This window comes from Hypanus sabinus, chromosome 19 (assembly GCF_030144855.1).
Source record: "Hypanus sabinus isolate sHypSab1 chromosome 19, sHypSab1.hap1, whole genome shotgun sequence".
Classification (NCBI taxonomy): domain Eukaryota; kingdom Metazoa; phylum Chordata; class Chondrichthyes; order Myliobatiformes; family Dasyatidae; genus Hypanus; species Hypanus sabinus.
The window spans coordinates 46686547-46700479 of NC_082724.1; the positions used below are offsets into that span (position 1 = coordinate 46686547).

The 13933-nt window shown below is 42.3% G+C and overlaps 1 protein-coding gene across 1 annotated transcript in view; it reads left to right on the forward strand.

The window, feature by feature from the left end:
- Positions 1-7610: 7610 nt before the first annotated feature.
- LOC132377906 (metabotropic glutamate receptor 7-like) overlaps positions 7611-13933 on the forward strand; it is a 781248-nt gene continuing 774925 nt past the window's right edge. The window contains exon 1 of the mRNA XM_059944374.1: positions 7611-8108. Within this exon, the coding sequence (XP_059800357.1) occupies positions 7611-8108 (498 nt within the window). The remainder of the gene's footprint in view (positions 8109-13933) is intronic.

A 13933-nucleotide genomic window follows, 5' to 3' on the forward strand; every position in this document is an offset into this window, starting at 1 on the left:
GCATTCATAAATCAAAGTACTGAGCAGAGGAGTTGGGATGTTATGGTGAGGTTGTATAAGACATTGGTGAGGCCAAATTTGCAGTATTGTGTGCAGTTCTGGTCACCTAACTATAGGAAGGATATCAGTAAGATTGAAAGAGTACAGAGAAGATTTACTAGGATGTTGCCGGGTCTTCAGGAGTTGAGTTACAGGGAAAGATTTAACAGGTTAGGACTTTATTCCTTAGAGCGTAGAAGAATGAGGGGGGATTTGATAGAGGTTTACAAAATTGAGGGATATAGACAGTAAATGCCAGTGGGCTCTTTCCACTTAGATTAGGAGAGATAAATACAGGAGGATGTGGCTTTAGGGTGAAAGGGGAAAGGTTTAGGGGGAACGTTAGGGGAAACTTCTTCACTCAGAGTTGTGGGAGTGTGGAATGAGCTGCCATCTGATGTGGTAAATGTGGGCTCACTCTTAAGAATAAATTGGATAGATACACAGATAGGAGAGGCCTGGAGGGTTATGGACTGGGTGCAGGTCAATGAGACTAGCAGAATAAAGTTTCAACACAGACTAGAAGGGCTGAATGGCCTGTTTTGTGTTGTAGTGTTCTATAGTTCTATGCTGCTTCAAACACATTTTTTCACTGTCTGTTTGATAATCTCTTCAAATGACAGAAATCAGCATGGAGTACCTTATCATCTCTTTAGTATCAGAATCAGGTTTATTATCATCGGCATGTGTCATGGAATTTGTTAACTTTGCAGTACAATGCAATACATGAAATAGAAGAATAAATAATTAATATAGTATACATGCAAAAATCATGCAAAAACAGAATATTAAAAAAGTGAGGTAGTGTTCACGGGTTCAATGTCCATTTAGGAATCAGATGGCAGAGGGGAAGAAGCTGTTCTTGAATCACTGAGTGTCTGCCTTCAGGCTTCTGTACCTCCTACCTGATAACAGTGGAAAAAAGGGCATGCACTGGGTGCTGGAGGCCCTTAATAATGGAAACTGCCTTTTTGAGACACCAAGGAGCGGTGTCCTGGGTACTTTATAGGCTAGTATCCAAGATGGAGCCCACTAAACTTACAACCTTCTGCAGCTTCTATAAGTCCTGTGCAGTAGCCACCCCCCACCCTCATATGACACAGTAATGCAGCCTGTCAGAACGCTGTCCATGGTAATCTATAGAAGCTTGAGTGTTTTTGTTGACATACCAAATCTCTTCAAACCCTAATGAAGTATGTTGCTGCCTTGCCTTCTTTATAGCTGTATTGTAAGTTTGGACCAGGTTAGGTCCTCAGATTTTGACACCCAGGATCTTGAAACTGCTCACTCGCTCCACTTCTGATCCCTCTATGAGAATTGGTATGTGTTCCTTCATCTTGCCCTTCCTGAAGTCCACAATCAGCTCTTTTGTCTTACTGACATTGAGTGCAAGGTTGTTGCTGAAACACCGCTCCACTAGTTGGCATATCTTGCTCCTCTACGCCCTCTCGTCTCCATTGAGGATTCTACCAACAATGGTTGTATCAGCATCAGATTTATAGATGGAATTTGAGCTACGCCTAGCCACACAGACATAGGTATGGAGAATGTAGAGCAGCGGGCGAAGCACCCACCCCTGAGGTGCAACAGTGTTGATTGTCAGCAAGGAGATCTTGTCACCAATCTGCACAGATTGTGGTCTTCCTGTTAGTAAGTCATGGATCCAATTGCAGAGGGAGGTACAGAGTCTCAGCTTCTACAACTTCTCAATCAGGATTGTGGAAATGATGGTATTAAATTTGGAGCTATAGTCGATGAACAGCATCCTGACATAGGTGTTTGTGTTGTCCAGGTAGTCAAAGGCAGTGTGAGGATCCATTGAGATTGTATCTGCCATTGACCTATTGAGGCGATAGGCAAATTGTAGTGGGTCCAGGTACTTGCTAAGGCAGGAGTTCAGTCTAGTCATGACCAACCTCTTAAAGCATTTCATCACTGTAGATATGAGTACTATTGGGTGATAGTCATTAAGTCAGCCCACATTATTCTTAGGCACTGGTATAAATATCAAATCTATTGACAATACCCATATTTATGATGTTAAAGGTAATATTAATAAAACCTACTCTTGGGTTTGTTGGTAATCATTGTACAATTTTATCAATAACATACTGTACAGAAGTTCCAGACCTAAATCTTCATGATGACTAAGTATATAATTAAAGCTCAATACCTTATTAAAATCAACTCACTTCTAGCTTATATCTGAGTAGCAATACTGAAGTGATTTTTACTAAGATACTGACTTTGAGCTTGTTAGCAATGATGTCATTCAACAAAAACTACCACGTGATGCCCCAATTTATTTTAATAGATGACAGAGATAAGCAGTCTCACATCTGTAGAATACAAGATAATCATTGCTACTGTGCAAAACTATAATCTCATTTTGGGATTTATACTGTCAGTTTGAAACCACCGCAGTTTCAGAACATGATCTAAACCCTCAATTAGATCAAAGCCTTGTAATCACATCCCCATATTTAAAACACTTACAATACACACCTACAGTAAGAATTCTAAAACAAAGGAAGGCCGTTCAGTTCATTTGACCTGTTCACACAATTACAAAATGGCCAATTTGCAACTCCCTTGAAAGTCACATCTAATAAAAACTAAAAGGTCCAGCATAAGCAGTTCAAAAGTTTGCAGCAATGACTTTTTAGTAACAGAATTCCAGAGTTAAAATATTTTCTAGTAAAAACTCCTGAGTAAGCTAACTGTTCTCAAATAGTCCCATTAGGGGAAAAAAAACTGAAATCTTACAACACTTCATTTTGATCATTCACCAAAGAGCTTTTTAACCCTTTTAGCCCCCATTTAATCTGGTGATATGTGATGTACTTGCCTCAAGATTAATACATCCCAATAAAAATACAACTTTCGGAATGCTTTCTGGGGTCTGCCCAAAACTTTCTACCATATCAGAGATGAAGGCTTTTGGTAAATTATTTATTATTTTGGCAAAATTGCAGCCCAGTTTTCACAGCTATTCCTTTGTTGGACAACAGAACAATCTATGCAAAATCTAAACATATGGGATCCATTGCCAATATTCACCACCCATAGTTTCCTCCATACACTCACAAGCATGCTTTCTTCAGATATTTATCTAAGGAAGCTTTGCACCCTGACAAAGTTTTTCAATTAAACCTTTTAAAATGAAGTAAAATGTTAATTTAACATTTAGTACTGTTTACAAAAAATAAACTAAACTACAAACTTAAAACAAAAATCAAGGATACACGATTAACATACGACGTATTCTATTCTTCCCTTTCTACTCCACAGCCTGACAATCCGATTCAAATAAATGGACCCCCGGATTCCGCACCAGAATTAAGACAATAGAACCCCTAAACGCAGGAGAATAAAAGCAAGCTCCTGTTCCGTTTTCGTAATCCATGGTCACTGGCAGCACTTGGAGAGCAACTTTATGACATCTGTTATCTCGAAATTTACTTAGGCCTAGTGTTTCAATGCAAAAAAAAATAGGGCGGCACAGTAGCGCTTTACAGCGCGAGCTGTAAAAATGAGGCGCAATTCCTGCCCTTGTCTATAAGGAGTTTCCTTCAGGTGCCCCACATTTCCTCCCACACTGTAAAGGCGTTAGCAAATGATGGCGCTGGAAACATGGCGACAATCGCGGGCAGCCCCCAAGCACATCCCCGGCCGGGCAGTATTAGTTCCGACGCAAATGACGCACTTCACTGTGTTTCGATGTACACGACAGATAAAGCCGATCTATCTTGTACCAAAATCAAGAGTTTCACTATGTTGGGTTTCAGACTGTCGGTGTGGTTGAGTTGAGCTGGTTGTTTTATGCCACATGATGGCATCCTGGTATCATTATTGAGCTGCTGAATAAAATATGCCCGCTTTTACTTCATGAATTCGCTGGCTTTTGTGTTATTTTCTCCGGTCAGATAAGTATAAAAAGACATCAAAAAGACTGGCCAAAAAAAAGGATCATTTCCTTAGTTTATTAAGAAACCACGGAGTATTGTTTTAAAGTCATATTTTGTATCATAGAGAAAAAAAGAAATTATTTCTACCGAAGGGTTAGCCGTCGATAATTTAAGATGAGTTATAAATGATTTGACTTACACTAACTTTTGTCCGCCTAGGAGTAGTCGCCACACTCTTTCTCTGAAACTAATGAAAATATGTTACATGTTAAGTTTGTGGTGTTTACAGTGAAAACACTAGAGGAAATTGGCGGGCGGAAAGCACTCTCGCCTCATCAGATAGCACAACGTTGTTTATGGTTACTGAAGTAAAGTGCTTTCAAATCCCGCTGATTGAACATTAAAAAGAGTCAGGAGAGAAAATGAAATCAGATCCATTGAAAATCGATGTTAAGTGGCCCTTAGATAAATTGATAAAACGACCTGCTCTGATGGGTAATTAAAACCGCCTCCCGGGTTGGCGATGCCTCTGAGAAGGCATGGCTTGTTTCTGTTTAATTATTGTTTGATCGGACGAGACAGCAGTTCAGCATCTGAACACTTAGAAATTTGATTTCTGATTTTATTTTCAATTCAGAGCAAATCAGTTCAGCTGTGAGCTGCATCCCAGATTAGACCCGGGAATCTTCAGATGCTGCGCAAAATCTGAAACCCTTCAATCTCCCCCGATCCCAGCTCCTTGTTGGTGGTAAATTAGGGAAGGACATTTAAAATCTCTTTTGGAAAGATAAAACATGTAAAACCGGCTGTCTCCAATCTGGAATTCATTTCCACTGGCAGCATATTAAATATTATGATCAATGCAATCTGTTAAATAGCCAGTAGACAGTTTTGTGGGAGTCTTGGATTGGTGATGCGTCAGAAATCGTGGTATTATTCAATACCTTTTACTGTGAAATGCCATTTTGCGCAAATTTATATTTGCAGGTGGTGTGTACCTTCCTACAATTTAGGGGGCAGCTTTAATTTTAATTCCTCCCCAGTCCAATCTTATAATCCAAGCACCAATAAGATTAGAATAAGGTTTTAAGTTGCGTTGATGGTCGCAGCGTTTCCAAATCAGCTTTCTCTGCTCAGATACGATGCATTAACACCATTAGATCTGTCTGCTGCCATCGCTTAGCTAGCGGACGCGGCTCCAATTACATTTGCCATCTTTAGCCACGTGTCGGGGTCAGGTAATACCGGTGGTAGAGAGCGGTAAATGCAAATCTAAGCAGCTCTCCTTTCCTAATCGCGGTAAGTAACGGCGGGATTGAAAGGTTATTACCTTAATTACAGTCATGAAAATTGCTTCACTACTTTCAGGCTCGCTCACTGGGCAATGTATAAAGGGAATTAAAATAAAGCTTTATTTCACGTCACCACTCGTTTTAAACCGGTGGTATTTCACTCCCAGATTCCGAGTTTAATTAACCCCTTTAACAGCAATTCATTCCCCAATAACCTATCCGGCCCACTGGTAGGGTTGACTCTGCCATGTCCTAGGTGTCGTCGGTGAGCCCGAGGATACAGGGTTCCTTGCACAGTCTCACTTGTATATAAATCTGGATTCCCTGCTTCAACTCTTCCGATACACAGCAGTCGAGAGCAGTAGCAGCCCATGCGAATTGTTACATAAATCCCGTATTTCAAATTCTCCTCAGCACTTCAAAGCAAGGGGATACCTACCAGGCATACTACAACCTAAAGGCGGGAAATGCAAGTGCGCTAAGGGTAGAGTGGCTGCTGGTGATTGGGAAGGGCTAATGACTCTCGTTAGATTTGGGCACTGGTAGAGAAGAATAACGCCAAAAGAGCGGAGCGACAGAGAATTCAGAGGAAAATGCAGTTTGTAAAGCGTCGCGTTGTTTTTTGCAATTTGGGAGTTATTGCGAGTTCCCCCTTTTTAAAAAGGAGCCACAGAGTTCAACTATTCCTCATCGATGAATAGATCATCTGAATCGATTATTGGATGAGGGTGAGATCGGATAGTGGTGATCAATTGAGAAGACTGGTAAGACAGGTGCTGAACAGTTGGGGGGTGGGGAGTGTTATCCAATGACGTTGCACGGCTGAGAGATTACCAGTATCCAGCGGCACAAATTAGTGGCGACAGTCGGTTTAAACGGGTTCCACTTTTTATTTTGAATTCGCTCGGCCGCCGATTTAGGATGGCACCTGTTGCTTCTTGTTTACCGATTCCGTTTTAATAAAGTGTTTTTACAGTGAAGGCAGATGGTGCCAACCGAAGACAACCGCTTCCTACTTCCAAAATGATTAGATAACGATAGCTCGATGGATAGAGGACACATGCCGCAAGTTTAGAAAGAGAAAGTTAGCTTTTTTTTTATAGCCATTACTGTTCACGCTGAAGCAAGCGGCGGAAAAAAAAAAGATTTTTAGTAATAGACACAGTGTGTATAATGGAAATGAATCAATTGAAACCAATGCAATATTTCCACAGAGCCTAAACAAATTTCAGGCTAGCGATGAAGAATCGGGTGTCACTCTGGTATTTTGATGGGATTTTCTTACAGGACCAAATTTGTTCTGATGTACAAAATCCAGTTCATCGCATCAGATTTCCGAAAAGAAATAAAATGGGAATTCGCAGGCATTCCGCATGACATGCTCCCCTCAGCTGTAAGAAGCTGTTAAAGAATTCAGCAGTATGGCAATAAAGCCCTCCTCTACCGCCCACCCTATCTCCGACATTAACCCGAGGGACTCGAATCCAAGCGATCACCATCAGTTGCTACATGTCGGAGAGACTCTCACTTACCCTACCACGGATTGCAACGTAATGCACAGCCACAAGGTAGGAGCGTGAGCAACTAATGCATTTTATAATCATGCAGTATTTTAAATTAAACTTAACGATGCGCGTTCAACAATTCGGCGCGGGGCGGGCTATGTTTTGATGTCTTGAGAGTTTACTTGAGTATTATTTTTAGCTCCGTATGTGCATGGATATTAGTTTACCATGTCTGTTTTCCCCAGGAACAGGATTGCTAACCCTCAGCACCGAATCGATGGTTTGCTAACTGCAGTGATCCAGGGTGGAGTTGGGACATAGCGTCATTGCTCTCAGCTGAAGCCACTAAATCTTTTCCTTCCCCATCTCTTCCATCTATACACCCCCCCCCCCCCCCCACCAACAACTCCTTCCTCTGCTGTGCGAGTGCCTTTTCACTGGTCGAATCGAAGCGATCGGGGACTGGATGAAGGTCTGCTGCAGAGAACGGCTCATGCTCAGAATCATGTCGACACCACACGCTCCTTAAGCGGGAGAGAGATTTCCTATGGTCCCGCTGGGCGACGGGTGCCTTCACTGAAGGCGTTTTTTTAAAAATAATTATTTCCTCACTTCCCAATCTACGCATGGATTCCGCTTCGTGCAACTAGTCCAACTTCCCTTAGCTTCATTTTTTATTGGAGACAATAACGGAGATCGCGAGATTATTGAAAATTTTCGTGTACATATTTAAACATAGACGCGAAGGCGGGATAAGCTGTTCACCAAGATGTTGCCTTGTGTAGTATGACTGCCACCAGACTCCAAACAGAGGTGCCTTTTAACTTAGTTTGATTGCAACTCGAGAACAGCTGGGAGGTTTAACGATGTTCTGTACAGGGAGAGCGCTGCACACCTTGTGGAGGTTGCTTTGGTGGGCAGCAGTGGTGTGCGGAGTGAGTTTAGCCCAGGAACCGTTCGCGATTCATTCCATCAGGACAGACGGAGATCTCACCTTGGGTGGCCTTTTCCCAGTGCACGCCAGAGGACCGAAGGGGACACCCTGCGGGGACCTCAAGAAGGAAAAGGGGATCCATCGTTTGGAGGCGATGCTTTACGCCTTGGATCAGATTAACAGCGACCCCGATCTTTTGACCAATATCACTCTGGGAGCTCGCATCCTGGACACCTGTTCCAAGGACATCTACGCATTGGAGCAATCTCTTACTTTCGTTCAGACTCACATTCAGAAGGACTCTTCGGATGTGAGATGCACGAACGGGGAGCCCCCGATCTTTGTCAAACCTGAGAGAATAGTTGGAGTGATTGGGGCATCGTCTAGCTCTGTGTCCATCATGGTGGCCAAAATATTGAGACTCTTCAAGGTAGGGAGAAACTGCTTTTCTTTCCCCCCACAATGTTTTGAATGTATGACTGATCGTCCTGTCTCACCGCGCGACCCTGTCTGTATCTGGGCTGCAGACAACTGTGTGCTCCAGAACAAGTCAGCATCATGGAAGAAAAGTAATCAAGGGTAATATTGTGCCTTTTTGCGGGAGTGGACATTAGTCCCACGATTTGATTATAATATTTTTTCTCTCTCTGTGCGCGCTCCAACTGTTGTTACTCTGAGCGGATTTGTGATTTCCGCAAGCGGTATATGTGTTTGCGTGTGTTTGTGATTCCAGTATACAGTTCACATGATTGCCATTGTAGAACATGTCACTGAGCAGTTCAGTTACGTTCTCTTAATTTTGAACACAGGATGTATTTTACTTTGAAAGAATATGGTCCTCCACTTGTACTAATCCGCGGCAGCACTTCCTGCTTGTCAAATCCCCTCGGGGGAGCAACAAAGTAGATTTCTAATTTGTTGCAGGTCGCGCCGAAGTGTTTCGCCTCTCCCGCCACATTTACAGCAGGCTGGGTATTCGTGACGGTTCAGCTAGAATAGGCCAGCAATTAAATGGTCGGGGAGAGAGAAAGACCGATCGCGCGCTGCTAGCAGCAACTCAGACAGGAGCGAGCTTCAGCTAACTTTGAGTGGAATAATTATCAAGTGAGACTTGTGGACCATCGGTGTATAGAAGGGGGAGAGGTGACGATGGCCCGGAGTTGATGGAGATGAAAGCAATAAAAGGTACATTCTGTCAGATGTGGACCCGTAAAACGTGAAACATCACCTGATTTATCACAGCCCAGTGGTACAAGATGTGTTCAATCTAGTAACGATACACCTGGCTGCTGGTGTGGCTGCAACACAGGGAGAGGATTAGTGGCGCTCTGAGTCAACATCAGCTCGCTAAAGCAATTTCTACCGAAACTGAGCACCATCTTCCCCCATAACATCCTTGTTCGGCGATTTTCTTTTTTTTGCAAAGTGTTATAAGCAGCGACTTTAAGGAATGGAAGAAGTGTATGTTACGTTTTGCTGGCAACGTGCAGTAGATGATTATCTTTTATTAATTTATTACTGCTCTGAGGAACATCACAAACCCAAATCCGCTGAGTTACGGGGGGTGGGGGGCGGGGGTGGAGTCGAGAGGGGAGACACCTGTTCCGCCCATGACCACCAAGCCAGGATACAGTGAATGCAGGGGATCCTTTGAGAACCGCGAGGGTAAATTCTGAACCCGGAGCCCCTTTCCCACGTTAGTTGTGACTAAACCTCTCGCCACAACGGGAATTGGGTATGAGGTACCTTTCAGCACGGGGCTGTCTGGGGAGATGTGTGGTCGGGAATTACAGAGGCATAACAGATATCGCAACCCCGTTTAATCATACGGGGGCGGGATTTTAAGACTGCCTGCGTCAAAATAAATGACAATTCGGAATCCAATGAGTCATTTTTGCTCCCAGTTATGGCGGAGAGCTTTCATTAATGTTCCCCCCCCCCCTCCCGATTTGTTACATTCTAATGCCGAGAGCACCAGTGGGTCAATTCTTCGTCCTTGCTTTCAAATCAGTTTGCGTCAAATCCAATCAATTTCCATACAGATGACCTATTCACGACATCCCCACGGGTTTAGTGCATGCATATCACATCGTGGTTTGCCCGGTTAATGCAGTGATTAGCAAGAATCTCGATCATCTGAGCATCCAGATATGCACTGCTCTAAAGCCAATGCATATTCAGTATTGTGACGTTACACGGTGACAAGGATATCGATATCCAAGGGGTTAACCTTCCGCTGGATCGAAATTAAACGCTTGCTCTAACGGTAGCACTCATACTGCCGATTGAATTGGCGTAATGACGCCGATGGTGAGATTTGTATTAACTTTCAATCTGTCTAAACAAAGTATTCTAATTTAATTCGCCGTGAAACTTCTCAATGAAAAGGTTATTAATGAGTGGCCATGAATGATTTTATTTAAACAGTATATATTTGTATTTAATATGCTTTAAGCACACCGTTTCGCCATCTCTTCGACATACCCTACAAACCATCTGTCACCCAGCCCTCCTACGGGAGATACAATCTTTTGGAATTAACAACAATGCTTTCATAATTGACCTATTGATTTCTATTGTCATTTTATGTTGCTGGGATCCAAGTTGGTTTTGATACGGTTTTATTTGATATGCGAAGGAAGTAAAATATGGTATCTGGGAGAGAAGGTAATCTTGTGTATCTCTCAAGCCTGTCACAAGCGGTTACGGTGTATATTGTAACCGGAGCTTTCTCTGAATGTAACCGCCCATTCTTTCTGATTGGTCTATGACCGAGAGGTTTACAATAAATCAATCCCATTCATTTTTTAAGTTGAGCCTTCTTTAGTTCAGACTTTCATGTGTTGTAAAGGGTCTGATAGGTACATATAAGTTTAGTTTATGTGATTCCACCCCTTCCTATTTTAGTCGATATATTTGAATGTGGCAATTTGCCGTTAATCAGTCTCTTACACTTTTTGCGAGCGGCCTTTTTCTGAATTTAATGCGATAGCTACAAGTGTTTCGACTCTACTGGTAGCTTGTGGGTTAAGTGAACTGTCATCAACACAGCACTAATTAAGTTGAACAGTTCACTTCCTATCGCGGTAATGGAGTAGGATGGAGATAGATATTTTTAGCAGTCCGATTACATTTCGACAGAGATCGTATTTAAAGTATTTTTTTTACATTCAATAATCCATAAAGGACATCGGATGAATGCTTCATTTAGTTTTGCAGCTTTGAGATTTCCCCCCCCCCCCCAGCCCCAAAATGTGTAAGAATATTTAACTAGCGACTCCTACCTACCGAAGAAAGGATTGGTTGACTTTGAGGTGCATACTAATGAATATAGAGATGTGGAGATCAGTTTAGGACCTCCTTGTGAAATAAAACACACAAAATGTGTGAAATTTCGAAGCTGGATAACCCTGTCTGCCATTGTAGTCTGCAGTCCCAAGAAGATGCAATTGAATTTATTGCTCTGTTGATTTTCTGCTTACTAACTTTCCCAGGTCCTAAGGGCCAACAAATTCACTTTTCCTAAGGTCTAACTGCATTTTGACAAGAGTGCCAGAGTTGTCTTGGATACAACGTGTTTGTGGATATGATTCAAGATAAAACTGCAACCCCTGGATGAAAATATGTTTTGTTATATCCATTATTTTCTTTTTAGACAGGTTATTAAATAATGGAATTAACATGTGGATTGATTGTTGAAACAGGTTTGGGAGGCTGAATGTCCACCATTACTTCCTTTGTTTATTTGCATCATTGAACACAGAGAATAGAACATGGCATAGAAAATTTGGCCCACGATGTTGTGCTGACATTTTAACCTACTCTAAGATCAATCTAACCCTTCCTACTTACATAGCCCTTATCATCAATATGCCTAAGAGTTTCTTAAATTATCTTAATGTGTCTGCTTCTAACACTACCCCTTGGCAGGATATTCCACAGACCCTCGAATCTCTGTGTGAAGACCTTGCCTCTGACACCCCCACCTATTTTTTTTCTTCTATCAGCTTAAAACAATCCTTGTATTAGTCATTTCTAATCTGGGAAAAAATCCCTGGCTGTTCACTCAATCTATACCTCTTACCATCTTGTACACCTCTATCAAGTCACCTCTCCTCCCCCTTCACTTCTGGATATTGAATTGTGCATTATAACTAGGTTGTAGGAAAGGCATAATACGTGCATCATGTATCCCTTTCATTCTATCCCAGGTTACTGTGAATGTGCTTTCTTGTCAATGAACATTCACTGTTGAAACATCAAAGACTCTGCAGCCATTCTCTGCTTTAAGCAATAAATATTGGTCAGATTCAAAGGTAGAATTGCAAGAGGACACCTTTAACACTGTCAAATCACCCTGCATTTTGCCCTGGGATGGTAACCTGTGTTCAAGGCAGTGGAATAGACATGTAGTTCAAACAACATTGCTGTTCTAGAGGCATTGGAATCTATAAAATGGAAGTAACTGGTAGAACCAGTAACCAGCTGTTAGCTTTGTCAGATCCAATGTTTTCACAATTTGATTGTAGTATCAAGGATATGAGCACTTGTCCTGACTAAAATGCAACTTCCACATTGCCTGTTTGTGCAGAACATCTGTGAGCAAAGGCCTGCAGTAGTGGTCCTGTTACTTGATGATGTAAAAGCCAATCTGCACCACTGCAAGTTTCTCCCGAGGCTGTGTTGAGAATGAGAATGTTCTCCTGTCTGTTTGTACGGTGGTGTGGAGAGAGAATCCTGTTCTTATTCAACTCCATAACACAGAGCACTACTGTTCCCAGCAGGGTATCAGTTGCTTCTGGACATCCTGTGGTCCATATGAACTCCACTGCTGTTTTTAGAAGGAGAATCTATCCATGACTGATGAATGTTAAACAGTATCTGGCAATGAATCTGGGCTGCAGGGATGTCTATAGTGAAATGCAAGCTTCTGAGAGCCTGTAGGAGAATGTTATTGGGCCACATTCTACCTGTTAATGAACCATCCATAGGTATAAAGCAGATGATAGATACATATATAGTGTATTTTTATAAGACTATCTTTTATACTCTTAGATATATGTATACATACAGAAGAGTTAACTTCAGGGTAAGTATGATAGTTTGGTTTAGTTCACCTGCTGTTGAAAAACAGTAAATTTGTGGAATGAGAAATGGGTTTGTGAATGGAGCCAGAGTCTAGAAACAAACCTTTCACTCCAGTAAACCCATGCTGACCATCAAGCACATACTTACACTAATTCTGCACCAATTCCATTTTATTCTCCTCACACTCCTGTCAGCTTCTTCAGATTCCACCACTCAGCTATGCACTTGGGGTCATTTAGTGGTTGAACAACTTACCAACCTACAGTAGTTTGGGATGCGGGAAGTAGCAGCACCCAGAAGAAAGCCATGCAGAAAGGTGAATCACACAGACGGCACTGGGGGTTAGGACTAAACTTGGCTCACTAGAGCTGTGAACCAGCAGCTCTTCCTGCTGCTCCCCTGGGCTGCCCCAAAATGAATACTACACTTTGATCAAACTTGTGCCTGCAATGTGAAACTTGGGCAAGCTTCACAAATTTCGAGAAGTCACGACATGTCCAAGTTCTTTGTCTCCACTCACTTCTAAATGCCTAATGGGTTCCACAGTGGATATGCTGAGAGTACATGAACAAACAGGTATCCATGCTTCATATTACTTCTGGAACCTTATCCATACACAATGGAATCATGCTAGTCTGAGAGTATACATCAGTGCATCCTCTTACACAAGGTTGCCTGACAAGCATCCAACATGTGTTTTATTCAGAAGTTACCCTTGGTTGTGAAAGCCCTTCTTGGTACTGTCTGAGTATTAATCACTTGTGTCTGAACAGGGTGGGTGTACCTGCCCTGTTGAGGGACTGCCAGTATTCGTCTACCACCAGCCTCCAAGTTCCTACCTTGCTCCTTGGAACTGCACCAACCTAGTCAAATAACATGAGGGGGATGTGTGAGGAGAGGAAGTAGCAAAACTAGGTGATGCAAGGTGAAGCTGGAAGAATACTTGGCCAGGCAACCATTTGGAATCAGAGTGGGTGTGTGGGGGAAAGTGGGATGGTACTGTGGATGAGCCTTTATGTTCCAGCCTGCCAGAAGATGGAAGCACAAGGTAGAGTAAAGAACTTGAAAATCAATGGAAGCATTATGGTTGGATCTCCGACTAAGTCTTGCATCAAGCTATGCTGCTGTAGAGTTTTGAGGAAGTGATATTAAAATAAAATTAATTTT